General features: G+C 48.2%; 1 protein-coding gene across 1 annotated transcript; it reads right to left on the bottom strand.

Moving 5' to 3' along the window:
• Positions 1–197: 197 nt before the first annotated feature.
• On the bottom strand, positions 198–27,561 carry NSUN4 (NOP2/Sun RNA methyltransferase 4). Its single transcript, XM_063939501.1, has 6 exons — positions 27,351–27,561; positions 13,545–13,939; positions 13,066–13,217; positions 10,245–10,399; positions 8,901–9,025; positions 198–3,787 (listed from the first exon to the last, which is right to left on the bottom strand). The coding sequence occupies exons 1-6, from the start codon at positions 27,438–27,440 to the stop codon at positions 3,511–3,513; spliced, it is 1,194 nt and encodes a 397-aa protein (XP_063795571.1). The 5' UTR covers positions 27,441–27,561; the 3' UTR covers positions 198–3,510.
• Between the last annotated feature and the right edge of the window lie 116 nt (positions 27,562–27,677).

Below are 27,677 nucleotides of genomic sequence, written 5' to 3'. Positions count from 1 at the left end.
CGACCGCCTCTGCCTGTTTGACAGGCATCAAAAATATATTAAAGCCCCATAGCTACTAGTGGGGTGATAGGACTGCTGAAGACAGATTCCATGGTCTTGATAAATTTGGAGGTATGAGTTTCTACATCCCTGAAAAGGTGTCCGATATTTGCAGCATTGTACATGGGAGGGGAGGAATGAAATAAATATAACCAAAGTGCTGTAAAAAATGACACCATTTATTGATCATTTCTTTCCGACTTAATAAAAAGAAAACAAAAGATCATGCAGCCATTGTTTTATAAAATCATAACATGTAAAAGTACAAAACGGCGGTCTCGGGCGTCATTACATCCGGCCCCACTATTTTATATAAAATATAATAATCTGGTGCGGAGTTAAATTAACAACTACATAATATCAAAGGTGAGAAAACCTCCCTTTATTAATAATGCTTCTACTAGAATATAATCAGGAATATGGACCCTATTGTACACAATCATCTACAAGAATCCAAGTCAGGAAGGCAAGTGTCAGATAGGGAGGGGGCATTTTGAGAAACCTGCCACGGGTCCAAATATTAGTAAAAGATTTAGAGGAAGTACAGATTATGGCAGTCATATACTCCATTGTATAGACATATCAGATATGGAATAGAATTGCCGACATAGGAAAGGTTGAGTGATTTTTCCAATCAGCGGCTATTTGACAGGTTACAGCATAGACGATGTGCCGGGATCTGCAGTTTTCGTATTCAGGGCTCAGGGTCAGCACTGTGCTAATCCTGGAGGGATCCTGGTAACATGAAAGGGCAGCTCTGGCACTTGTAGCAGTTATCAGACGGTAATTAATATGTAATGCAGCTTGAACATAGAGGGCCGATTTTCATCAGCCAACAAGGTCAGTGTACTGGAGCTCATGGAGCTAGATCACTGTATGGTTACCAGAGGGTTTTTTTATTAATACACCTTTCTCAGTGTGAAGCACAACGTTCATGTACAGTTCAGAGAGCACCGTCGGTACCAGCGGCTACAGCCGCTTGTGTATGGCACTGAATGCAGAGGGCTGATCTCTTTCTTATTCGCCTCGTGTTTACCATAGACTATTTTTTGGGATCCGGACTATAGATCTACAGTGCCTAGGTCGACAGTCAATAGTTCGACACCATATGTTTGACATGAGCAAAAGGTCGACCTGTGAAAAGTAGACAGTTGAAAAGGTTGAAATGTATAAAGGGTCGACAGGTTCAAATGGTTGACACACACATGGTCCACATATTTTTGTGGGTTTTTTTTTTTATGTTTTTGAAGTAATTCCATCCTTGACTGTCCATGTCACAAATCATAACCTTTAGTAACCTTGTGGCGAGCGGTGGTCCCAGATGGAAAAAATATTCACACTAACCCCAAAAATGCAAACAAAAGGTGTCAACCATGGTCATGGTGACATTTTGACCCTGTCGAACTTTTCCATTATCGATCTTTCATAGGTCAACATTTTGTCCATGTCGACCTAATAACCGTCAATCTAGACATTGTAGATCTTCTGCAACACACCCTTATTTTTTAAATACTAAAACAATGTATTCATATCAGTAAGTGGAAACCTGCCTGGAGTCTGATCTAGCCGCATAGGAATGGTGGTGAATCCTGGAGAATTGGACGACATCATCCACCTGTATAACAGAAGGAACACTGACAGCTTGGCAGACTTGCTGTGCAACTTGGTGGAATCGGTGATGCGGCAGCAACTACAACATCTACAGAATATTTCATCTGTATTAGTTTCCATCAGGCCACTGCACAAATAATATAGGGGGTGGGTGCCAATTTACCTGATATCAGGGCTGCAGTGGAACATCAGAGTAACACTGTATTACACCTTTCCTGGTTGTGGAGTTCAGTGGTCCCTGTTTATGTTTTACTAGCCATTGCCAACAATGAAATCACTTCTGACTTTTTATTTGAGGTGTTCTAATTGCAAAGCTTTGCACAGAGGCCTTGTCGCAGGAGTGGCCCATGTGACCAGAAGCGCTATACAGACAGTAGCACCCTCACCCACCACTGTGTGCCCCTGTGCACCTCTGCCCCCACTCATTACCAGCCCCACACATGGTGCCACCCCCTCACTTGCACCAGTGATGCAAATATTTTTTTTTCTATTACTGCTTTAACTTGACGGATGGAGTTCCAACTACAAAATTATACAGTATTCATTAAAACCGGTTCAGTAGTTCTTGCACCAACTTGGAACAAACTGATAGACACAACGTTCTTATATTAGCATAGCGATATCTTCTGCAGTCTGATCTATGTTACACAGAGTTGCTGGCGTTACCATGGAAATCACTCTCAACTCCCAGCTTAAATATAGATATTACAGCATCTGCAATTAAAGAATTAGGTTATTTACATTGCTTTTATCCATTCTGTAACGTTAGTTACATCCTGAGCCGACCCTTTATTGCTGGCGTTCTCCTACATGACTGCTTAAAAAACAACTATATTGTCAAGTCATCCAAACTTTCTATAGTTTATTACATATAAAAAGTGGTTGCATTTTGTTTTTTAAAACACTGCAAACAAAAAGTAAAATTTAAACCGGATACACATTGGGCGAATTTGGCCTAAAAAATAAACAATAACGTCATAAATGTTGTTATCGTTCATTTTTAGGCTTCTAGTGTGTATGGTGGTATTATTGGTGAATGATGAACGTTGCACGCTCCCGCACGTCGTTCAGCAAACACCAATATTGAGCTGACATGCAGCTCAACACGTCAATGTCGGGCTGAGCTGCATGTCTGGGAATGCCGGCGGTGACATCACTGATCGTTATCGTTTAACAATAACATTCAGTGTGTACGCGCTATATCATTGAACGCTATATTATTCAACGATATAGTTGTTGATCTCTGGCATTTCAGTATCGCCTAGTGTGTACCCGGCTTTACTCCACAATAAAATCACTTTTCTGATATTTGCAATCAAATCTTTTATTACTTTTTATGGCCATTTTCGTTTTGATGGTCTGCACAATTTTTACAATAGAAATTATGCTCCAGGCTGATTTGTTATGAATTCCCTTTCCAGGAATAGATGCCAAAGACACTATCACACAATACTGAACAAAGTTTATGGTTTGTACATTTCATTATCAGAAAGGAAAAATGTCCGTGCTCTGGTGGTCAGAGTAGGGGGCATCATTCCCAGAATGCACACAGGACACCCTCTCACTGCCAGACACCAAGGCCGGACTAGCCACTTGCCAGAAGGGCCGATGGCCTGGTGGACCGGTCCGACATTCAGGAGGCCTGGCTGAGCAGCTGTTTCACAGCGTTCTGCTAGACTGGCATGTTCAGACAGGGCATGATCCGTGACCACGCCCATGTTTGTGCACGCACAGACAGAAGGAATGCCAGGGCCAATCTTTATCCCCAGTTCATCCCTGGCAGCAACAATGGGGAAACATTTCCACCGGGAGTTCTAGGATTCTCTCCAGTGTCTCTTCTACCGTGTCCCATGTGTGCGGCTATCGCATGCGGAGCAGCTTACAGAAGTACATAGGTCCAAAGTTTGCAGTGAGATGAGGAACGACCAGTTCTCCTATGCGGCAATTTGTGTGGAAATTGAAAGTATTTCTGAACACATCGCGGAAGGATCGGAGGTTCTTGATCTCAGCATGGACTCCATACTCCGAGGCCGCCAGCTCGAGTGCCCTCTCCACTACACACTCATTCTGGAGCTGAGAAAGAGAGCAAGTGGCATACACCACCTCCCCTCCTGGTGCCGCAGCCCGCAGGCCGGACCTGTGGGGAAATAAAAAGCATCAACCTCCGTACAAGACAATCTGACAGAGGAAACATTTTGCCTCTGGAATAACATAACAGGAAATGAACATATAGTCAGGTGAAGATGAAAATGTACCTTCTGTTTGAGCTGTGGTTCTACAGACAGGACATAATGGTCATCTAGTCCTCACCAAGAGACGTTTGTGTACATCTCCAATGGTTACTGATCAGAACTGCACAATGTGCAGATCAGTGGATGTGACGACAGATGACAAAGCCCCTAAGCCTCAGCATGGCCAATTTGGGGAGGGTAAGGGGCAGCAATGGCCAGCAGTTTACAAAAGCACACAGAGGTCTGCTGCGGGATTACACCAGGCATCCTGAGTAATCAGAGGGTTACTCAAGCGACCGATGTTCACGCAGAGGATCTGAAGCTGCAGATCAGAGAATCCGACAGGAAGCGTCTTTAGCCACAAGATGCATCATGCCGGATTCGTATATTTCCAAAGACGCAGCTGCAGAATGAACTGCGTACATCTCTGATCCAGGCCCAAGTTCCAGTATTTGATACATAGGGGGATATTCATTTTTCTCTAGATCAGAGGTTCTCAAACTCGGTCCTCAGGACCCCACACAGTGCATGTTTTGCAGGTAACCCAGCAGGTGCACAGGTGTATTAATTACTCACTGACACATTGTAAAAGGTCCACAAGTGAAGCTAATTATTTCACTTGTGATTCTGTGAGGAGACCTGCAAAACATGCACTGTGTGGGGTCCTGAGGACCGAGTTTGAGAACCTGTGCTCTAGATCACTCCGTTATATGGAGGAGTTCATGGTGGAATCAGTGACTGCAATTCTGCATGTTTCGGTCTTGTGGCTGCAAGTCAAACTCAAATCATCAACTATACATGCTTAATGACAGGTTCATCAGCCAATATCTGCAAAGGAAAGTGCTGATCAATTTTTAATAGGAGAAGGTGGGCACAGGGAGTGATGTGGCACACTGCTACATGGTGACAATGGGGAAGCGGAAGCAGCTATTAAAAAATGATGTCCAGGAATCCCTGACTCAGTCAGGAATTTGAGGAATGGTGTAAGATGCTGGTCAGACTCTGTTTAGTGCGCTGGATACTATTGCATACTGGGTGCAGTATGTTGCTTACAATCTGACCCTTACTGACACGTTGGGGATGATTCTGAATTGGGGGCAAAGCAAACAAGAGCCAGTAACATTGCACCATGGCAAAACCATGCAGCACTGCAGACGGGCAAGTGTGAAACGTGCAGAATGATTTAGGTGTGTGCGGGGTGCGTCCAAACTCACATCTAACTTACAGTGTAAAAATAAAGCTGGCCAGTATTTGTGGGCTACATGCAAAAGCAGACAGTATTTACCCTGCATATGTAAAAAAAAAAAAAAAATGAAATATATTTGCACCCCTTGCATTACAGCATGGTTTGTTCAATTTAAAAAGTTACGGGCAGCATGGTTAGCGTTATGAGGCATACACACAGGGTGACACAAGTGACCAAGGTTAGCACTGGGGTGGCCGATCCCGGTAATTAGTCCAAAATCAGGCCGGGATTCAATCCCGGGATTGGAAGCTCCAATCCCGGGGATTGCGGGATCAGGCGTCCCTTTCATGCCGGGCAGCGTTGAACGTCCTCAGGACGCTCAATGCTGCCCGCTCCCCCTGCGCTGTGTGACTTCTGACTCTGAGGTCACGCTGCGCAGTCACCCGCCGCTGAGCCAACTAGTGAGGCGGCCATCACCCGCCGCCTCCTCCCGGCTCCCCCTGTAGTCACCGCGTCTGAATAAAGTCTCCCACCATCCCGTCCCTGCAGTTTTGCGAGGTTATTTAGGTTTGCGGGGTGGGGAGAGGCGGAGCAGGGCATGGGTGGACACAGTAAGAAAGCCAATTCGGGATATCTCGGGAAACCCAGGATTGAACATTTTTTCAATCCCGATACCCGGGATTGAAAAAACAAATGGCTCGAGATAGGCCACCCTAGTTATCACAGATCGCTCAGCCCACATCACTATACACACAGCGATCTACTGCTAACCAGTGTTCTGTATGCACATGCTAGGCAATCTAACTAGATGTGCTAAAGATCAAAGCGGGCGACGGAAACGTGCGGCCATCGCTATGGGGTGTACACACGGAGCGATCCGTGCTTAATTTCTAAGCGATGTAGATTAGAAAATAGCCAAAATCGGCCCGTGTGTATGCCCCATTACAGTTTCACAGCACTGAGGTCATGGGTTCAATTCCCACCAAAGCCCTGTGTGGAGTTTATATATTCTCCCCGTGCTTGCGTGGGTTTCCTCCCACAAATCAAAAATATACTGGTAGGTTGTCTCCCGACAAAAATTAACCCTAGTGTGTAAGCGTGTGCATCAACATGTACTTTGGGCAGACTAGATGGGCCAAGTGGTTCTTATCTGCCATCACATATATTTCTATGAAAGTGACCATATCTGGGTCCAGGAATAGCTGATCCGGACCCAAAAAAAAAAAAAAAAAAATGGTCTGGTTTGGCAAATTAAGGTTTTTTTAATACGCAAGGTTTCCACGATAGAACGCCGAATAATAGCCACTGACAGGCGATATTTGATCAGCAGATCGGATTGGGGAATCGGTACCCTAATGCATGGCGGCATAACCTGCTTTACTCCCAACTCAGAATCAGTTTGTTCTGATAGTGAGTGCAGATGGAACTCCTAGTGGAAGGAGAAGGAAACTGGGAGAGGAGGAGGTGGGGACGCGACTTCCAGCTATAATACTCCATTTACTAGATTTTTTTATACCTTGCCAATCTGTAGAAAGATTGCACCAGTGATACCAAATATGAAAGAACGAGCCTCCCACAGGACAACCTCTCCACCTTCTGTAAAGCCGGATACACACTAGACCATATGCTCCATAAGCAATATTGTCCACGATTTCCCTTAAACTCCCTCTGTTAGCTCTCGGACAAACGGTATAGCGCATACACACTAAACGATAACGGTCAGTGACATCACCCAGCCCAGTCCCGAACATGCAGTTGTCAACGACAGTCAAAATGGAGCTGCATGAACAGAAATCAGAACACCTCGCTAACGAGTCGCAGAAGCGCGCCTTGTTAACGATATAGTGCATACACACTGGGCAATATTATAAAACGCTATCACTCAGAAGGATAAAAAGGAGGAATATCGTTAACAATATTGCCTAGTGTTATGGGGTTTTAGAGACATGCGGACCAACACAGCGCAGTCCAGCAAAACATTACATTCTACACATTTGAATATTGTAATAGCGCACACTGTGTTGTTTCTTTTAGATGATAAAATTGGTGATTCAGCTCCAATAAGGACTGGAAGGAAATTGCACAGCTTTAAGCTATGATAATAAAATTATTATTTCAATAACCAACTAATGAAGTTGTGGCCACAGCGCAGGTCTGGAGCCTGCAACAAGTACCACCAAATAGAACAATAGTAGAAGCACCTTCAATGATCAGTTGCTGGATTGAAATGAAATATAAAATGTATTAATTAAATCATGGCTAAGCAAAACACGATTAATAAATCAGCTTACACAGGTTATAATACTGGGAAGCCCAATATAAATGCAGTTGCGATACAGTCACGCAGCGAGCAGTAAATCTTAGTGATAAAGCAGGAGAATATTGGTTTGTAACCATAAAGATATTGTGTCACTAGGGAAGCCAATCCCGGGCCATTTTTTCAATCCCGAGTATCGGGAATGAAAAATGGCCAATCCCGGGATTCCCGGGGTTGGCTTTTATCTAGCTGGCCGCCCCCTCGCCCCGCACATGTAATTTACCATACACCGAGGGCAGGCGGGAAGGGAACATCCGTTGATCGCTGCTAGGTGCCGCTGACAGCGCAGCGTGACCTCTCTCGCTGCGCTGGGGACCCGGAAAGAGGAAGCCGGGCAGCGTCTGAGCGTCCTGTGAACGCTCAACGCTGATCCCTGAATCCCCGGGATTGGTGCTTCCAATCCCGGGATTGAATCCCGGCCATTTTTGGGCCTAAATCCCGGGATCCCGCCGATCCCGATCCCGGGATTGGCCACCATATGTGTCACAGTCACGATGAAGGAGATCAGTAGGATGTAACAGTCTATCACTCCCCCAGATGTGGCTTCTAGTAGTGAGTGTATTAGAAATATATGGGTACCTGCGCCAGGTTAGTTTTACCTTTAAAAAAACCTGCAGCTTTAAATCACATGGCCGAGAGTCCAGGGTGTTTCTAGTACACAAAGGGCCTAATTCCTGTTTGTATGGAATTGCACAGCTACAAGGAAGCGGTTGTACAATTCCATGCAATTAAAAGTCAAATGCAGCAGGAAGAATCTGTAGGAAGGAGACGCCATCTGCATACATTTGCGAGATCTGAGTGCTGAGTCTGGGGAAACAGCCTCAGATCACCATCGGGGCTGAAATGTTTCCAGTCAGCAGTCAGTCTGCTTAAGCTGAAGCTTACTCAGGCTGGACATCAGCTCTGGACGCCTGTTGTTCAGCAAGTCTGCATCAGATGACGTAGACCATGGGCCCATCACACCCTTAAAATAGTGTCGCCTTCACTCTGCCTCCCCAAATGCTGTGGCATATTAATTATACCGCGGCTGACAAGGGACTGCGTGCGATCAGATTTGTACGTAAACCATTGTGATTGTGTACAAATCTGAAATAGGTCCAAAGTTGGTAAAGTGTTGAAAACAATAAGATTACATGGACAAGCAGCAGCTTAAGCTTAAAACACTGGTCCATTCTGTGACTGGGCAGGAGGCGAGGCGGTGAGGGCTTACATATGGAACCGTCCAGTCATACATGTCCTAATAGCCAAACTGTGGCAGGGCATGCTGGGATGTGTAGTTCCATAGCTGGATAGCCGCATGTTAAATAGCCATGCTACATATTTTCATGTGCGCTCTCTTTTCTAGCTGCGCTCAGCTAAGGTATTAACCCATTCATAGACTGCTGTCATGTGGTAATTCAAGTAAAAGAAAGTAAAATACAACTATATTATCTAAATCTCTAATGAAGAGAATCATTGAGTGCTGTAGCTCTAAAAGTACTGGTGTAATACAGTGACCTAGGTAGCAATCACTTACACCAGGAGCATAGTCTGCAGCAGTGGAATCATCTGACGCTCCTTTGTCCTCATACGATGGAAGATGTTGTTCTCCTCCTCTAGAAGAGAATGTCTGTCTGTGGTACACGGAGCATCCACCAGAACCTGCAGATCCAAGATGAATAATTACATTCCAAAACAATACTGGGCAAAGTGATGGGGGAGGGGGGCATAGTGGCCTGCAACAAGAGCGGCTTGTGGTCGTGGGCGAGACATGCAGGGGCCAGACACTACACAGCATAAGATCTTGGGGAGTTAGGAGACGTTGGGATGTGGAATGGGGAGGGGGAGTCATTCAGATCAGATCCGAACTATGCATGCATCGTGCCAGTGCGTCGCACGGCTGCAACAGGCATCGACGCCCTGCGACGGGATGGTGCGAAAGATCTATTTGCACGGGCGTTCGCAAGAAGATTGACAGGAAGAGAGCGTTTGTTCGTGTCAACTGACCGTTTTCAGGGAGTGTCCGTAAAGACGCAGGTGGACTCAAGCGTTTTCAAAGAGGGTGTCTGACGTCAGCGCCGGCCCCGAACAGCCCGTTCTCATCGCACTGGAAGAGTAAATCCTGGGCTGCGCAGAGCTGCACAAAATCAGTTTGTGCAGCTCTGCTACACATGCGATCGCACACCTGCACAGTGAAAACCCCTCCCCCTGTAGGCGGCGACTATTTGATCACAGAGCAGCAAGAAAACGCAGCCCAGCGATCAGATCTGAATGACCCCCGTAGTTATGTGAATGGTGGTGAGGCTCTGGTTATATATAAGTCCACTCTTAGTCCAAATTCATTTAAGAGCTATTTATATTTAACAGAATTAATTTTGATGTACATGCACAGAGTAAAAAGAAAGATGATTAACCTAAATAGGTGCCCCCCAACAAAGGATAAATTGTTTTTGAGACAATTAACTGCACTAAATTCAATTTCTAAATTCCTTATATCTAACTATATTGCGATGTGGTGGTCTTAACTGTATCTGTGCTTCCATCTGAAAGTCAGTATTGAAGGTAAATATCTCAGTAAGTTACACTGCACATAAGGGGTATTGTCTGGTGCAGTTTGAGTGGAGCCCCTATACAATAAACAGCATAGAGAAAGATCACGTTTATTACAGACAAGTCACATGAGAAAGGAGGAATTAAACTAATGGTTAATCCTGATATTTTGCCATCCCGACTCAGACTAACATTATCACTGACTGGTCACTTTCACAGACAGCCTCATTTACTGGGGGTTTAGGGGGGTTTTGAATTTCCATTCCCTAATTTCTAGTTTTCGCTGCGTATTGTGCAATCTGCGCTATACTATGGACAGACAGGCACTGACCCGGTGATACACGCCCTCCTCTGGCCAGTCTGCTCCATCCCACGAAGTGACACGCACTCGGTCCTCTGTACGCAACTCCTGCGGGATGTAGGACTGCAGGACCCTGCGCAGGCGTTTGCAGCGAGAAATAGAGTCGTCGTTGGCTGCAAGGTAACCTGTAATAGAGAACTATCAGACCCTTCACCGTCTCACTGTCAGTGGGTGTTACATAACATGTACTCTGCATGTAGTGGTTACCTTACACAGTGGATGACATCTCCTGTGCTCTGTATATAGTAATCACCTTATACAGGGAGTGATTCCGCATGTGCTCTGTAGTACTCACATTATACAGGGGGTAACACAGCACAAGCTCTGTATATAGTGGTCACCATATACCAGGGATGACACCGTGCCTACCTCTGTATGCTGTAGTCACATTATACAGGGGGTAACACAGCATAAGCTCTGTATATAGTGGTCACCATATACCAGGGATGACACCGTGCCTACCTCTGTATGCTGTAGTCACATTATACAGGAGGTAACAGCATAAGCTCTGTATATAGTGGTCACCATATACCAGGGATGACACCGTGCCTACCTCTGTATGCTGTAGTCACATTATACAGGAGGTAACACAGCATAAGCTCTGTATATAGTGGTCACCATATACCAGGGATGACACCGTGCCTACCTCTGTATGCTGTAGTCACATTATACAGGGGGTAACACAGCATAAGCTCTGTATATAGCGGTCAGCATATACCAGGGATGACACCGTGCCTACCTCTGTATGCTGTAGTCACATTATACAGGGGGTAACACAGCATAAGCTCTGTATATAGCGGTCAGCATATACCAGGGTGACACCGTGCCTACCTCTGTATGCTGTAGTCACATTATACAGGGGGTAACACAGCACAAGCTCTGTATATAATGGTCACCATATACCAGGGATGACACCGTGCCTACCTCTGTATGCTGTAGTCACATTATACAGGGGGTAAAACAGCACAAGCTCTGTATATAATGGTCACCATATACCAGGGATGACACCGTGCCTACCTCTGTATGCTGTAGTCACATTATACAGGGGGTAACACAGCATAAGCTCTGTATATAATGGTCACCATATACCAGGGATGACACCGTGCCTACCTCTGTATGCTGTAGTCACATTATACAGGGGGTAACACAGCACAAGCTCTGTATATAATGGTCACCATATACCAGGGATGACACCGTGCCTACCTCTGTATGCTGTAGTCACATTATACAGGGGGTAACACAGCATAAGCTCTGTATATAATGGTCACCATATACCAGGGTGACACCGTGCCTACCTCTGTATGCTGTAGTCACATTATACAGGGGGTAACACAGCACAAGCTCTGTATATAATGGTCACCATATACCAGGGATGACACCGTGCCTACCTCTGTATGCTGTAGTCACATTATACAGGGGGTAACACAGCATAAGCTCTGTATATAATGGTCACCATATACCAGGGATGACACCGTGCCTACCTCTGTATGCTGTAGTCACATTATACAGGGGGTAACACAGCATAAGCTCTGTATATAGCGGTCAGCATATACCAGGGATGACACCGTGCCTACCTCTGTATGCTGTAGTCACATTATACAGGGGGTAACACAGCATAAGCTCTGTATATAGCGGTCAGCATATACCAGGGTGACACCGTGCCTACCTCTGTATGCTGTAGTCACATTATACAGGAGGTAACACAGCATAAGCTCTGTATATAGTGGTCACCATATACCAGGGATGACACCGTGCCTACCTCTGTATGCTGTAGTCACATTATACAGGGGGTAACACAGCATAAGCTCTGTATATAGCGGTCAGCATATACCAGGGTGACACCGTGCCTACATCTGTATGCTGTAGTCACATTATACAGAGGGTAACACAGCATAAGCTCTGTATATAGCGGTCAGCATATACCAGGGTGACACCGTGCCTACCTCTGTATGCTGTAGTCACATTATACAGGGGGTAACACAGCATAAGCTCTGTATATAGCGGTCAGCATATACCAGGGTGACACCGTGCCTACCTCTGTATGCTGTAGTCACATTATACAGGGGGTAACACAGCATAAGCTCTGTATATAGCGGTCAGCATATACCAGGGTGACACCGTGCCTACCTCTGTATGCTGTAGTCACATTATACAGGGGGCAACACAGCATAAGCTCTGTATATAGTGGTTACCATATACCAGGGATGACACCGTGCCTACCTCTGTATGCTGTAGTCACATTATACAGGGGGCAGCACAGCATAAGCTCTGTATATAGTGGTCACCATATACCAGGGTGACACCGTGCCTACCTCTGTATGCTGTAGTCACATTATACAGGGGGTAACAGCATAAGCTCTGTATATAGCGGTCAGCATATACCAGGGTGACACCGTGCCTACCTCTGTATGCTGTAGTCACATTATACAGGGGGCAACACAGCATAAGCTCTGTATATAGTGGTTACCATATACCAGGGATGACACCGTGCCTACCTCTGTATGCTGTAGTCACATTATACAGGGGGCAGCACAGCATAAGCTCTGTATATAGTGGTCACCATATACCAGGGATGACACCGTGCCTACCTCTGTATGCTGTAGTCACATTATACAGGGGGTAACAGCATAAGCTCTGTATATAGCGGTCAGCATATACCAGGGTGACACCGTGCCTACCTCTGTATGCTGTAGTCACATTATACAGGGGTGAGAAGGATTGCATGCTATGTATGTAGTAGTCACATTACACAGATTGATGCCCATTATTTCAGGTAACTAGTGTCTCTTACTGCAATTGTTCAGCAGCAATGCCAGCGTCTTCCCCCCAGGGGCTGCACACAAGTCTAGGACACAGTGTTCCGGCTGGACATTGAGGGCCAGGACAGGGAGAAGTGAAGCTGCATCCATCAAGTAATACTCCAGTAGACCAAAGATGTCCGACCTGTGACAGACACAAACTTCTACATAACAATGATATTTAAGTAACCTAGCAATGAGGATTACTGATAATATAGTACAGTATGGGCATCCCTGTGATACTATATTAGGGGACTAAGGAACCCAGTCGACTCCATATGTATGGAAAAAAAAAAAAATGTCCTACAAAAACAAGCAAGATATTTTCCATTGATCGTTTTAACCCGTGAACCTTTTTGTGACTTCACACATACAATGTTCCCACTAGTATTGGGCGTTCCATGTGTTTAAGCATACAGGAAGCTTGGACAGGAGGAAACACTGGACATACCAGCAAGGAAAAATACCTCACCTGGCTGGTGGAAAGCGGCTGATGTCACCTCGGGGGTAGGTGCAACATGTGAGGTTCGCTGTAGTCAGAATACTTCCTTTCTCCTGTTCTGTACTGTGTGTCTCACAAGGAAATGCATCCGCAGAGATGTTCTCTGTGTCCTCCACTACCTCCGGAGCCTGTGACTGAGCCATTATCTCATAAGCCTCACACAGAAAGTCAGTGGCATTTAGAGAAGTCAGATTCTCTATCACAGCCTCGTTTCTGGAATAGTTATTGATGAGTGCTCCGTACTTCTGTTCTGAGAGGAGGCCGATTCGGATTGAAGGCCAGAGGTCTCCAAATTGCAAACTGTAGTTATTGTCATAATACTGCAGGGCAAGTCTGGAACATGTGACTTTTGGAAGAGTGGTGGCCTAGGAGAAATTATAAAAAGGAGATTTATGGTAGACTTACCACAGTTAAATCTCTTTCTGCGAGGTACACTGGATTCCATAGGGAATAACATTGGGGTTGTAGAGTTGGATCTTGATCCAAGGCACCAATAGGCTAAAGCTTTGACTGTTCCCAGGCTGCACTGCATCACCTCCTCTATAGCCCCGCCTCCAGGCACTGGAGCTCAATTTCGTTAACCAATCCAATGCAGTAGCAGGTAAAAGACGGTAGATGTTAGTCACATAGAACCACATTTTCACAACAGGAGAAGGGACCAGCGGCTAATGTCATACAAACCCAAAGAATCTAAGAGCGTTAGGGTGGGCGCCCTGTGGAATCCAGTGTAACTCGCAGAAAGAGATTTAACAAAGGTAAGTTCTTACCATAAATCTCCTTTTTTGCAGCGGGGTACACTGGTATTCCACAGGGAATAACATAGGGGATGTCCTAAAGCAGATCCTCATGGGAGGGGATGCACTGTAGCGGGTACAAGAACCCGGCATCCAAAGGAAGCATCCTGGGAGGCGGAAGTATCAAAGGCATAGAACCTAATGAACGTGTTCACTGAGGACCACCGCCTTGCACAATTGTTCAGCGGACGCGCCACGGCGTGCCGCCCAAGAAGGTCCAACAGACCGAGTAGAATGGGCTTTAATAGCAGCAGGAGCTGGGAGACCAGCCTGCGAATAAGCTTGTGCAATCACCATTCTAATCCATCTGGCCAAGGTCTGCTTATTTGCAGGCCATCCACGTTTGTGAAAACCATAAAGTACAAAAAGGGTATCTGACCTCCCTAGGAAGGCAGTCCTCTACATAAATACAGAGAGCCCGTACCACATCCAAAGACCGCTCTTTGGAGGACAAACCAGAAGAGATAAAGGCCGGAACCACAATCTCTTGGTTAAGATGAAAAGATGATACCACCTTAGGTAGATAACCAGGGCGAGTTCGAAGAACTGCCCGGTCATGGTAAAAAAAATAAAAAAATAAAAATAAATATATCATAATAATATCAGAAAGGGTGGACAATAGGACAACGTGCCTAAATCCGACACCCTCCTAGCAGAGGCAATAGCCAATAAAAACACAAACTTAAGTGTAAGACATTTAAGATCCACAGACTCAAGAGGTTCGAATGGAGGCTCTTGCAGGGCATTTAAGACAACAGACTGATCCCACGGAGCCACAGGTGGGACATAGGGAGGCTGAATCCTTAAAACACCCCGAGTGAAAATAGAAACGTCAGGAATAGATGCAATTTTCCTCTGAAACCACACCGACAAGGCAGATATATGAACCTTGAGGGAGGCCAGACGAAGGCCTAAATCTAGGCCTTGTTGCAGAAAAGCCAAAAGCCTAGAAGTCCTGAATCAATAGGCATCATTATTCTTAGCAGCATACCATGTGAAAATAAGAATTTACTCACCGGTAATTCTATTTCTCGTAGTCCGTAGTGGATGCTGGGGACTCCGTAAGGACCATAGGGAATAGACGGCTCCGCAGGAGACTGGGCACATCTAAAGAAAGATTTAGGACTATCTGGTGTGCACTGGCTCCTCCCCCTATGACCCTCCTCACAGCCTCAGTTAGGAAACTGTGCCCGGAAGAGCTGACACAATAAGGAAGGATTTTTGAATCCCGGGTAAGACTCATACCAGCCACACCAATCACACCATATAACACGTGATAGGAACCCCGGTTAACAGTATGATAACAAATGGAGCCTCTGAAGAGATGGCTCACAACAAAACCCGATTTTTGTAACAATAACTATGTACAGGTATCGCAGACAATCCGCACTTGGGATGGGCGCCCAGCATCCACTACGGACTACGAGAAATAGAATTACCGGTGAGTAAATTCTTATTTTCTCCGACGTCCTAGTGGATGCTGGGGACTCCGTAAGGACCATGGGGATTATACCAAAGCTCCCAAAAGGGCGGGAGAGTGCGGATGTCTCTGCAGCACCGAATGAGAGAATTCCAGGTCCTCCTCAGCCAGGGTATCAAATTTGTAGAATTTTGCAAACGTGTTTGCCCCCGACCAAGTAGCTGCTCGGCAAAGTTGTAAAGCCGAGACCCCTCGGGCAGCCGCCCAAGATGAGCCCACCTTCCGTGTGGAATGGGCTTTTACAGATTTAGGCTGCGGTAAGCCCACCGCAGAATGCGCCAGCTGAATAGTGCTACAAATCCAGCGCGCAATAGACTGCTTAGAAGCGGGAGCACCCAGCTTGGTGGGTGCATACAGGATAAACAGCGAGTCAGTCTTCCTGACTCCAGCCGTCCTGGAAATATAAATTTTAAGGGCCCTGACTACGTCCAGCAACTTGGAATCCTCCAAGTCCCCAGTAGCCGCAGGCACCACAATAGGTTGGTTCAAGTGAAAAGCTGAGACCACCTTTGGGAGAAACTGAGGACGAGTCCTCAATTCTGCCCTATCAATATGGAAAATCAGATAAGGGCTTTTACAAGACAAAGCCGCCAATTCTGAAACCCTCCTAGCCGACGCCAGGGCCAACAGCATGACCACTTTCCACGTGAGATATTTTAAATCCACAGTCTTAAGTGGTTCGAACCAATGTGATTTCAGGAATGCCAAAACCACATTGAGATCCCAAGGTGCCACTGGGGGCACAAAAGGAGGCTGAATATGCAGTACTCTTTTGACAAAAGTCTGAACTTCAGGCAGTGAAGCCAGTTCTTTTTGGAAGAAAATCAACAGAGCCGAAATCTGGACCTTTATGGACCCCAATTTGAGGCCCAACGTCACCCCTGCTTGCAGGAAGTGCAGGAATCGACCCAATTGAAATTCCTCCGTCGGGGCCTTCATGGCCTCACACCAAGCAACATATTTTCGCCAAATGCGGTGATAATGTCTTGCGGTGACATCCTTCCTGGCTTTGATCAGGGTAGGGATGACTTCCTCCGGAATACCCTTTTCCTTCAGGATCCGGTGTTCAACCGCCATGCCGTCAAATGCAGCCGCGGTAAGTCTTGGAACAGACAGGGTCCCTGCTGCAGCAGGTCTTGTCTGAGCGGCAGAGGCCAAGGGTCCTCTGTAAGCATCTCTTGAAGTTCCGGGTACCAAGCTCTTCTTGGCCAATCCGGAACCACGAGTATGGTTTTCACTCCTCGCCTTCTTATTATTCTCAGTACCTTGGGTATGAGAGGTAGAGGAGGAAACACATAAACCGACTGATACACCCATGGTGTCACTAGAGCGTCCACCGCTATCGCCTGAGGGTCTCTTGACCGGGCGCAATATCTTGTCAACTTCTTGTTGAGGCGGGACGCCATCATGTCTACCTGTGGTTTTTCCCACCGGTTGACCAGCATTTGGAAGACTTCTGGATGAAGTCCCCATTCTCCCGGGTGGAGGTCGTGCCTGCTGAGGAAGTCTGCTTCCCAGTTGTCCACTCCCGGAATGAACACTGCCGTCAGTGCTAACACATGATTCTCTGCCCATCTGAGAATCCTTGTGGCTTCTGCCATCGCCATCCTGCTTCTCGTGCCGCCCTGTCTGTTTACATGGGCGACCGCCGTGATGTTGTCTGACTGGATCAGTACCGGCTGGTTTTGAAGCAGGGGTCTTGCCTGGCTTAGGGCATTGTAAATGGCCCTTAGCTCCAGGATATTTATGTGAAGAGATCTCCTGATCTGACCACAGTCCTTGGAAATTTCTTCCCTTTGTGACTGCCCCCCAGCCCCGAAGGCTGGCATCCGTGGTCACCAGGACCCAGTCCTGTATTCCGAATCTGCGGCCCTCTAGTAGATGAGCCCTCTGCAGCCACCACAGCAGCGACACCCTGGTTCTGGCCGATAGGGTTATCCTGGAATGTTTAGAATCCAGCCGTGCTGTTGTAGCACTTCCTGAGAAAGTGCCAACCCCACTATCAACTGTTCTTTGGACCTCGCCTTTATCAGGAGATCGTCCAAGTACGGGATAATTAAAGCTCCCTTCTTGCGAAGGAGTATCATCATTTCGGCCATTACCTTGGTAAAGACCCTCAGTGCCGTGGATAACCCAAACGGCAGCGTCTGGAACTGATAGTGACAGTCCTGTACCACAAATCTGAGGTACTCCTGGTGCGGAGGGTAAATGGGGACATGCAGGTACGCATCCTTGATGTCCAGGGATACCATGTAATCCCCCTCCTCCAGGCTCGCAATAACCGCCCTGAGCGATTCCATCTTGAACTTGAACCTTTTGATATAAGTGTTCAAGGCTTTTAAATTTAAGATGGGTCTCACCGAACCGTCCGGTTTCGGTACCACAAACATTGTGGAGTAGTAACCCTTTCCTTGCTGAAGGAGGGGTACCTTGACAATCACTTTCTGTGAATACAGTTTTTGAATAGCCACCAACACTGCTTCCCTGGCAGAGGGAGTTGCCGGCAAGGCAGATTTTAGGAAACGGCGGGGGGGGGGGGAGACGTCTCGAATTCCAGCCTGTAACCCTGAGATACCACTTGAAGGACCCAGGGATCCACCTGTGAGAGAGCCCACTGTGTGCTGAAAAACCTGAGACGTGCCCCCACCGTTCCCGATTCCGCCTGAACAGCCCCAGCGTCATGCTGTGGACTTACCAGACGCAGGGGAGGACTTCTGCTCCTGGGAACTAGCTGTGTGCTGCAGCTTTTTCCCCCTTCCTCTGCCCCTCGGCAGAAAGGATGAGCCTCTAGCCCGCTTATTTTTCTGGGGCCGAAAGGACTGTACCTGATAATACGGTGCTTTCTTTTGCTGTGGGGTAGCCTGTGGCAAAAAAGTCGATTTCCCAGCAGTAGCTGTGGAAACGAGGTCTGAAAGACCTTCCCCAAAAAGTTCCACCCCTTTATAGGGTAAAACTTCCATGTGCCGCTTGGAGTCGGCATCACCTGACCATTGCCTAGTCCATAACCCCCATCTGGCGGCAATGGACATAGCGCTTATTTTTGATGCCAGCCGGCAATATCCCTCTGTGCATCACGCATGTATAAGACCGCGTCTTTTATATGGTCAATCGTTAGCAAAATATTGTCCCTATCCATGGTATCAATGTTTTCCGACAGGGAGTCTGACCACGCAGCAGCAGCACTGCACATCCAAGCTGATGCAATAGCGGGTCTCAATATAATGCCAGTGTGTGTGTATATAGCTTTTAGGGTACTTTCCTGCTTTCTATCAGCAGGTTCTTTTAGGGCGGCCGTATCCGGAGACGGTAGTGCCACCTTCTTTGATAAGCGTGTCAGCGCTTTATCTACCCTAGGGGGTGTTTCCCAGCGTGACCTATCCTCTGGCGGGAAAGGGTACGCAGCCATTAACCGTTTAGAAATGATCAATTTCTTATCTGGGGAAGTCCACGCTTCCTCACACACCTCATTTAATTCGTCAGATGCAGGAAAAACTACTGGTAGTTTTTTCTCACCAAACATAATACCCTTTTTTGTGGTACCTGGGGTATCATCAGAAATGTGTAATACATTTTTCATAGCCTCAATCATATAACGGGTGGATCTATTGGAGGGTACACTCGTCTCATCATCGTCGACACTGGAGTCGGTATCCGTGTCGACATCTGTATCTGTCATCTGAGGTAGCGGGCGTTTTATAGCCCCTGATGACATTTGAGACGCTTGGACAGGCACAAGCTGAGTAGCCGGCTGTCCTATGTCGTCAAACCTTTTATGTAAGGAGCTGACACTGTCACGTAATTCCTTCCATAAGTCCATCCACACTGGTGTCGACCCCGCAGGGGGTGACATCACATTCACAGGCATTTGCTCCGCCTCCACATCATTATCCTCATCATACATGTCGACACAGCAGTACCGACACACAGCAGACACACAGGGAATGCTCTTACAGAGGACAGGACCCCACAAAGCCCTTTGGGGAGACAGAGTGAGAGTATGCCAGCACACACCAGGGCGCTATATAACACAGGGATATCACTATACAGAGTGTTTTCCCCTATAGCTGCCTATATATATATATATATATATATATATATATATATATATATATATATATATATATATATATATATATATATATATATATATATATACATACTGCGCCTAAATTGTGCCCCCCCTCTCTTTTTTACCCTTTCTGTAGTGCAGGACTGCAGGGGAGAGCCAGGGAGCTTCCTTCCAGCGAAGCTGTGAGGGAATAATGGCGCCAGTGTGCTGAGGGAGTTGGCTACGCCCCTTTTTCGGCGGGCTTTCTCCCGCTATTTTATCGTTTCTGGCAGGGGTTAATATACACCTATATAGCCTCTGGGGCTATATATGGTGTTAGTTTTGCCAGCCAAGGTGTTACTATTGCTGCTCAGGGCGCCCCCCCCACAGCGCCCTGCACCCATCAGTGACCGCAGTGTGTGGTGTGCATGAGGAGCAATGGCGCACAGCTGCAGTGCTGTGCGCTACCTTGGAGAAGACAGAAGTCTTCAGCCGCCGATTTTCCGGACCACCTTCTTGTTTCTGGCTCTGTAAGGGGTACGGCGGCGCGGCTCCGGGAACGGACGACGAGGTCGGGTCCTGTGTTCGATCCCTCTGGAGCTAATGGTGTCCAGTAGCCTAAGAAGCCCAAGCTACCACCACTTAGGTAGGTTTGCTTCTTCTCCCCTTAGTCCCTCGTTGCAGTGAGCCTGTTGCCAGCAGGTCTCACTGAAAATAAAAAAACCTAAACTATACTTTCTTCTAGGAGCTCAGGAGAGCCCCTAGTGTGCATCCAGCTCAGCCGGGCACAGAAATCTAACTGAGGCTTGGAGGAGGGTCATAGGGGGAGGAGCCAGTGCACACCAGATAGTCCTAAATCTTTCTTTAGATGTGCCCAGTCTCCTGCGGAGCAGTCTATTCCCCATGGTCCTTACGGAGTCCCCAGCATCCACTAGGACGTCAGAGAAATAAGAATTCCAGACCCTGTAATAAATCCGTGCAGAAGCCAGTTTGCGGGCCTCCAACATAGCTTGAATAACCGCCTCAGAGAATCTGTTGGCCCTCAGGAGTGAAGATTCAAGAGCCACGCCGCCAAAGCCAGTCTGGCCAGGTCCGGATAGACACAAGGGCCCTCAACGAGGAGGTCTGGGCACTAAGGAAGTAGAAGAGGACGCTCTATCGAGAGACCCTGCAGGTCTGAGAACCAATGCAGTCTGGGCCACACTGGAGCAACTAGAATTAGTATTCATTTTTCTTGCTTGAACTTCTGAAGTACCCAGGGCAGGAGTGACACTGGAGGAAACACGTATGGCAGCCGAAAGTTCCATGGAATTGCCAGTGCGTCCACGAACGCCGCTTGAGGATCCCTTGTCTTTGTCCTTGATCCAAAGACCGGAACCTTGTGATTGTATCGAGACACCATCAGGTCTACGTCTGGTAGGCCCCACTTGTCCACTAATAGTTGAAAGACTTCCGGATGACTACTCCACTCTCTGGCGTGAACGTCCTGATGACTGAGGAAATCCGCTTCCAAGTTGAGGACTCCGGGAATGAACACTACCGATATTGTTGGCAGATAGCGTTCCGTCCCACAGAGGATTTGTTATATTTCCAGCATTGCCATGCGGCTTCGAGTGCTGCCTTGATTACTTATGTACACCACCGTGGTGGCGTTGTCTGATTGTACTTGAACAGGCCTGTTCTGTACTAGAGGCAGTGTCAACACACTGAACACCGCCCGCAATTCCAGAATGTTTAGCGGGAGGAGAGATTTCTCCCTGGTCCCCCGACCTGGCGTGAGTGTTGCTCCAAAACCGCGACCCAACCCCACAGACTGGCATCCGTTGTTAGGAGGACTCACTTGGAGATTTCAGAAGGGACGGCCCCTGCTCAACTGTTGGTCATGTAGCCACCAGCTCAGTGACAGATGAAACGCCAGAGTCAAGGAGATCCGATGGGTCAGGCCGTCCCAATTGGAAAGATTTGCAGAGGGCGGGAATGAAATTGAGCGTACTCTACCATGTCGAAAACAGACACCATGAGGCCTAGTACTTGCCTCGCCGAGTGTATAGGCACTCTTAAGGGCCCTACACATTGGCCGATCCGCCGCAAGCTGCCCAACTGCGGATAGGGCCGACGGGCAACCCGGCGGCGGAGGGGCAGCGACGGGGGGAGTGAAGTTTCTTTCCTCCCCCCGTCACCCGCTGCACTGAAGTGCAGGCAAATATGGACGAGATCGTTCATATTGGCCTGCATGTACAGCCGATGGGGGACCAGCGAAGAACGAGCGCGGAGCCGCGCATCGTTCATCGCTGGAGCCTCCACACTCAAAGATATGAACGGTATCTCGTTTATTTATGAACGAGAACGTTCATATCTTTAACTGATGTCGGCAAGTGTGTAGGGCCTATTATGCGAGAGAGGAAATATCTGATCCTGTCCTGAAGTTTCAGGATTTTCTCTAGAGACAAAAACAATTGTTTGTTGTGTGTGTGTCCAGTAGTGCCCCCAGGTGCACCATGCTCCGAGCAGCAACCAGCGAGGACTTTTTCCAGTTGATGAGCCACCCGTGAGCTTGTAGAAACTGGACCGTAAAAGCTAGATGACTGAGGAGAACCTCTGGGGAGTTCGCCAGGATAAGCAAGTCGTCCAGATACGGCAGGATCCTGATTCCCTCACCTTGGTGACGATCCGAGTGGCCACGGCCAATCCAAAAGGCAGTGCCTGGAATTGATAATGTAGGTTGCCAATAGCAAACCGCAGATATTGCTGATGCGACATGGCAATAGGTATGTGCATATAAGCATCCTGTATGTCCAGGGATACCATATAGTCTTCAGGCTCCATGGCCAGCACTATAGAGTGCAGAGTTTCCATACGGAATTTGGATACTCACAAACTTGTTCAATGATTTGAGGTTGAGTATAGACCGGAAGGACCCATTTGGCTTCGGAACTAGAAACAGGGTCGAATAGTATCCCTTGCCTCTCTGAGACAGAGGTACCGGCACTACCACTTCTGTGCCCAGGAGGGATTGTACAACCAAGTGCAGAGCTTGCTCCTTTAACGGATCCGCAGGGATAACCGTTGTGCAAAACTGGCGAGGGGGACGTCTCTTGAAAGAGATTGCATACCCGTGAGAGACAACTTCCCGCACCCAGGCGTCCGAAGTGGTCTTTAACCAGCCCTGGGAGAACTGCAGAAGTGCCCCCCCCCCCCCCACCCTGGGATCCTCCAGGGGGAGGCCCGCCCCGTCATGCAGCAGGCTTGTCTTGTTTGGAAGCAGGCTGACGGGCGGCCCAGGATTGTTTAGATTTAGGCTTAGTGGTTTTGGAAGCACGAGCCCGTCGTGGATACGCCTGACCCTTTGCTTTTCCTGGAGGAACGAAAGATGGTACTCTTAGCCATTGGGACATAAGGATTAGTATTTGGGAGACACGCAGTCTTGATAGTAGCCAAGTCAGTCACAATCTTGTTCAGACCCTCCCCAAATAGGAAGTCTCACTTAAAAGGCAGCACCTCCAAGGTCTTTTTGGACTCCAGGTGCATCTTCCAGGACCTCCACCACATAATTGGACGAGCCAGGATAGACGTAGTAGATGCCTTGGCCGCCATTACACCTGCATCACAGGCCGCCTCCTGAATATAGTGGGAGGCTGTGGTAATATAAGACAGATATTGTCTGGCAATGTCAGAAAAATCCTGAGGCAGCTCATCCTCAATTACCTGAACTCATGCTTCAATACCTTTCACAGACCAGGAGGCTGCCATAGTGGGTCTATGTACAGCGCCAGTAAGGGAGTAAATAGACTTCAGGCAACCCTCCACACACTTATCCGTCGGGTCCTTCAGTGCAGTGACAGTGGTGACAGGCAGAGCAGATGACACCACAAGATGGGCGACATGAGAGTCCACGGGCGGTATATCTATATGGGACCCTGACGCACTTAGCCCCTCAGGGCACAGAATATAGTGATAGCAATATGTGATATAGGAGAATGGAATCTTACACAACAGCTACAGGCACACTCGGTCACATGTACAATGCAGAAGTTATTACATATAAACAATAAAACTGCACTGGACTAGTAAAACTACATATAAATATGTATGAGTATAGATATAACAATGCACAGTAGATACTGGATATATATCACAGAATACTTTTACTAAACATTCAGATAGCAGTACACTTGTTCTTAACTAACACTGTCTAAAATGACATGTAGAATACTGGGTGGTCTTCAGTTTGCCGACTGTCGGGATCCCGGTGCACAGTATACCGGCGCCGAAATCCCGACAGCCGGCATACCGACAGTTTTTCTCCCTCGTGGGGGTCCATGACTCCCCTGGAGGGAGAATAAATAGCATGCCCGCATGGGGCTCATTTGCGCTCGCCACGCTGTCGGTATGCCGACTTTCGGGCTTCCGCTGGTCGCCGGCATACCATACCACACCCAGAATACTTAAGTGCCTATAAATGCACAGTGCTGATGAGGCAGGCGGTTTTACAGAGGAGACATTACCCAGCAGTCCCGGATCAGCCCAGCTAGTAGTGAAGATGGCTCCAAAATCCCTGTCAGGGAGTGAGAGAGAGAGAAATGCAGCTCCAGGGCGGGAACACCAGCAGTAGATGGCGCCCGAAGCTGGGGGAGGGGCTACAGGTCAGCACCTTATCCCCTATGCTGGGCCTCACCACTGGGTACTATGGAGCCTATATTAAACGGATTTTAGTTAATCCGACCTGTGCTTCCTGCCCTGGTGGATATAGTGGGGTCCCTGTGCAGTACAGTGTCCACGCCAGTGGCGCGGTCCTTCTCCTGGGACTGCGACTGGACCGCAATTTTCAGCGGGTCCCACCTGGGGGACCCTCTTACCTCATCCCTAATGCGCAGCCATGCGATCCAGGAGAGCGTCAGCGGTGTGTGCCTGAAGTCCATTGCGCCTCCACTGCAAGTACCCGGGGACCAGGATGCGGGAGTATGCAGCGCTGCTGGGGGAGGTGATGGAGCCGCAGCACAGCATGTCAGAATGACATAGAAAGTGATGCGGCCCTTGAAGTCTTCTTAAAAAGCTCTTTTCAGGGCTGCCTAGCGCAGCCCCCCCCCTCCCCCCCGTTAGTGACCAACTTACAAACTGAGCTCCAGTGCGTGGAGGCGGGGCTATAGAGGAGGCAGTGCAATGCATCCTGGGAACAGTCAAAGCTTTAGCCTGTTAGTGCCTCGGATCAAGATCCAACTCTACACCCCCTGATGTTATTCCCTGTGAAATACCAGTGTACCCCGCTGCAGAAATATTATTATTAAATTAGATGCACATCTAGCACAAAGCTAGTAATAGTAAAATACAAATATTACATTATTACTGGATCCAAGGCCAAGCCTACAGGGCGGTACACACGGAGAGATATGTGTTTTTACAATCTAAGCAATCCGACTAGACTGCTTAGATTTTAAGCACGGATCTGTCATGTGCATGCCCCCCCAGCGATAGCTAAGCGCGGCCCTGTGCATCGCTATCGCTGGTGCTAGATTAGCCTGCATGCAGGCTCAATCTAGCGGGTCGCTCACTTCAGCGCCGTGTGAAGTGAGCGGCCCCCCGTCCACCCCCCTCGCTCAGCACACATCTCGCTGTGCTGAGCGGGGAGAGATGTGTGCTGAGCGGTCTGTGTTAAGATCGCTCAGCACACATCTATCTCTCCCGTCAGTACTGACCTTACCAGACTCTTGGCCAGGTTTAATTACCAGTGTGTGCCAGACACAATGGCTTCATGGGATGTCTCAGAAGCGGATTTCTGCTTGGAAGGTACAAACGGAGATCAGCCTACCGTAATTGCCCTTATAATCGCAGTGCACACTGCCGTGCCTAATTTAATCAGATCCTTTGACTCCAACTCAACTCCCACTATGTATGAATACATGAATAAAGGCCATGTGCGATCACTATAAACATTATTACATCTGCTCCTCAAACCAACAGCGCCAGGAGCCATCATTCTATTCCTACTACAAGAATGTCTGCTGAATCTGTCTCCTGCTCATTTATAAGTAGCTGAATCTGGGTTATACTTGACTTGGGCTGTGAGGTGACAACTTCCATTATCTCCTTACTGGACACGATCAGCGCCTGCCTTTATCAAGCTAGAGAGCATATTTATTGTTAAGTGTGTTCTGCCCCCCTCAAATTAAAATTCCGTATCGTGACAATAAGGAATCTTCTTTTGGGACATGGGATCTAGCAATCCATGTTCAGACCAGACACAGCCAGTGCGCATGTGGGGACATCCGAAGGATTCCTTTCTGGAAAAATTTGCATATATTTAGCTCAAAGGGCACAATAACTAATGCCATTGGCTATCAGGGTCAAGCACCAGAAAGCTATACGTCCCGGATTCTGGTAAATATCATATTTTATCACTTTCCACAGAAACCTCTGGAGGCTGTTTTGGGATACTCAAAAACAGGGACCTGCGATATCTCATATGACATATACTGTAGGGATGCATCATTTTTTCTGTACAGAGGTAATCATACACACTCTTCCGCCGGATACAGAGGTACTCACACACCACCCTCAGCCGCCGGGTAGAGGGGTACTCACACACCACCCTCAACCGCCGGGGACAGGGGTACTCACACACCACCCTCAACCGCCGGGGACAGGGGTACTCACACACCACCCTCAACCGCCGGGGACAGGGGTACTCACACACCACCCTCAGCCGCCGGGTACAGGGGTACTCACACACCACCCTCAGCCGCCGGGTACAGGGGTACTCACACACCACCCTCAGCCGCCGGGTACAGGGGTACTCACACACCACCCTCAGCCGCCGGGTACAGGGGTACTCACACACCACCCTCAGCCGCCGGGTACAGGGGTACTCACACACCACCCTCAGCCGCCGGGTACAGGGGTACTCACACACCACCCTCAGCCGCCGGGTACAGGGGTACTCACACACCACCCTCAGCCGCCGGGTACAGGGGTACTCACACACCACCCTCAGCCGCCGGGTACAGGGGTACTCACACACCACCCTCAGCCGTACTCACACACCACCCTCAGCCGCCGGGTACAGGGGTACTCACACACCACCCTCAGCCGCCGGGTACAGAGGTACTCACACACCACCCTCAGCCGCCGGGTACAGAGGTACTCACACACCACCATCAGCCGCCGGGTACAGAGGTATTCACACACCACCCTCAGCCGCCGGGTACAGAGGTACTCACACACCACCCTCAGGGTAAAGAGGTACTCACACACCATCCTCAGCCGCCGGGTACAGAGGTACTCACACACCACCCTCAGGGTAAAGAGGTACTCACACACCATCCTCAGCCGCCGGGTACAGAGGTACTCACACACCACCCTCTACCGCCGAGTACAGGGGTACTCGCATACCACCCTCACATGCCGGGTACAGGGACACTCACACACCGCCCTCTCCCGCCGAGTACATGGGTACCCACCCACTTTTTCTTGTGCCCGTATCTACAGAATGTCAGGTTGGGGTTCCTCAGTGCCCGGAGTAGGAACATTCCTCCCATGGAGGCGGCCATCTTTATGTACAGCGGAGATAATCATCCGGCCAGACACAGAGATTCGCATCATATAGTTCCTCCTGTCAGAACTGTAGGAGCCGTCACATTATACGTCACGTGGCCGCAGCCGCGCGGCGTGAACGCACTCTCCAATACAGTAACACGCGCGCCGTGCTTAATCCAAGTGACGAGCCTGCACCAATCAGAGATAGAGGTGCCATTTTGCTGGAGACAATATCGCTGTATCTAAGCGCA

This window comes from Pseudophryne corroboree, chromosome 9 (genome assembly GCF_028390025.1).
Source record: "Pseudophryne corroboree isolate aPseCor3 chromosome 9, aPseCor3.hap2, whole genome shotgun sequence".
NCBI classification, from domain to species: Eukaryota; Metazoa; Chordata; class Amphibia; order Anura; family Myobatrachidae; genus Pseudophryne; species Pseudophryne corroboree.
This window is presented reverse-complemented; position numbering and strand designations above follow the sequence as displayed.

Bases quoted from the DNA above. Each gene is read 5' to 3' on its own strand.
- NSUN4 (XM_063939501.1), bottom strand. From the start codon at position 27,440: ATGGCCGCCTCCATGGGAGGAATGTTCCTACTCCGGGCACTGAGGAAC. The intron at 10,400-13,065 runs GTAAGAGACACT...TCTCTATTACAG, and splicing joins ATTGCTGCTGAACAATTGCA to GTTACCTTGCAGCCAACGAC. The intron at 3,788-8,900 runs GTAAGTGATTGC...ATTTCCCCACAG, and splicing joins CTGCAGACTATGCTCCTGGT to GTCCGGCCTGCGGGCTGCGG.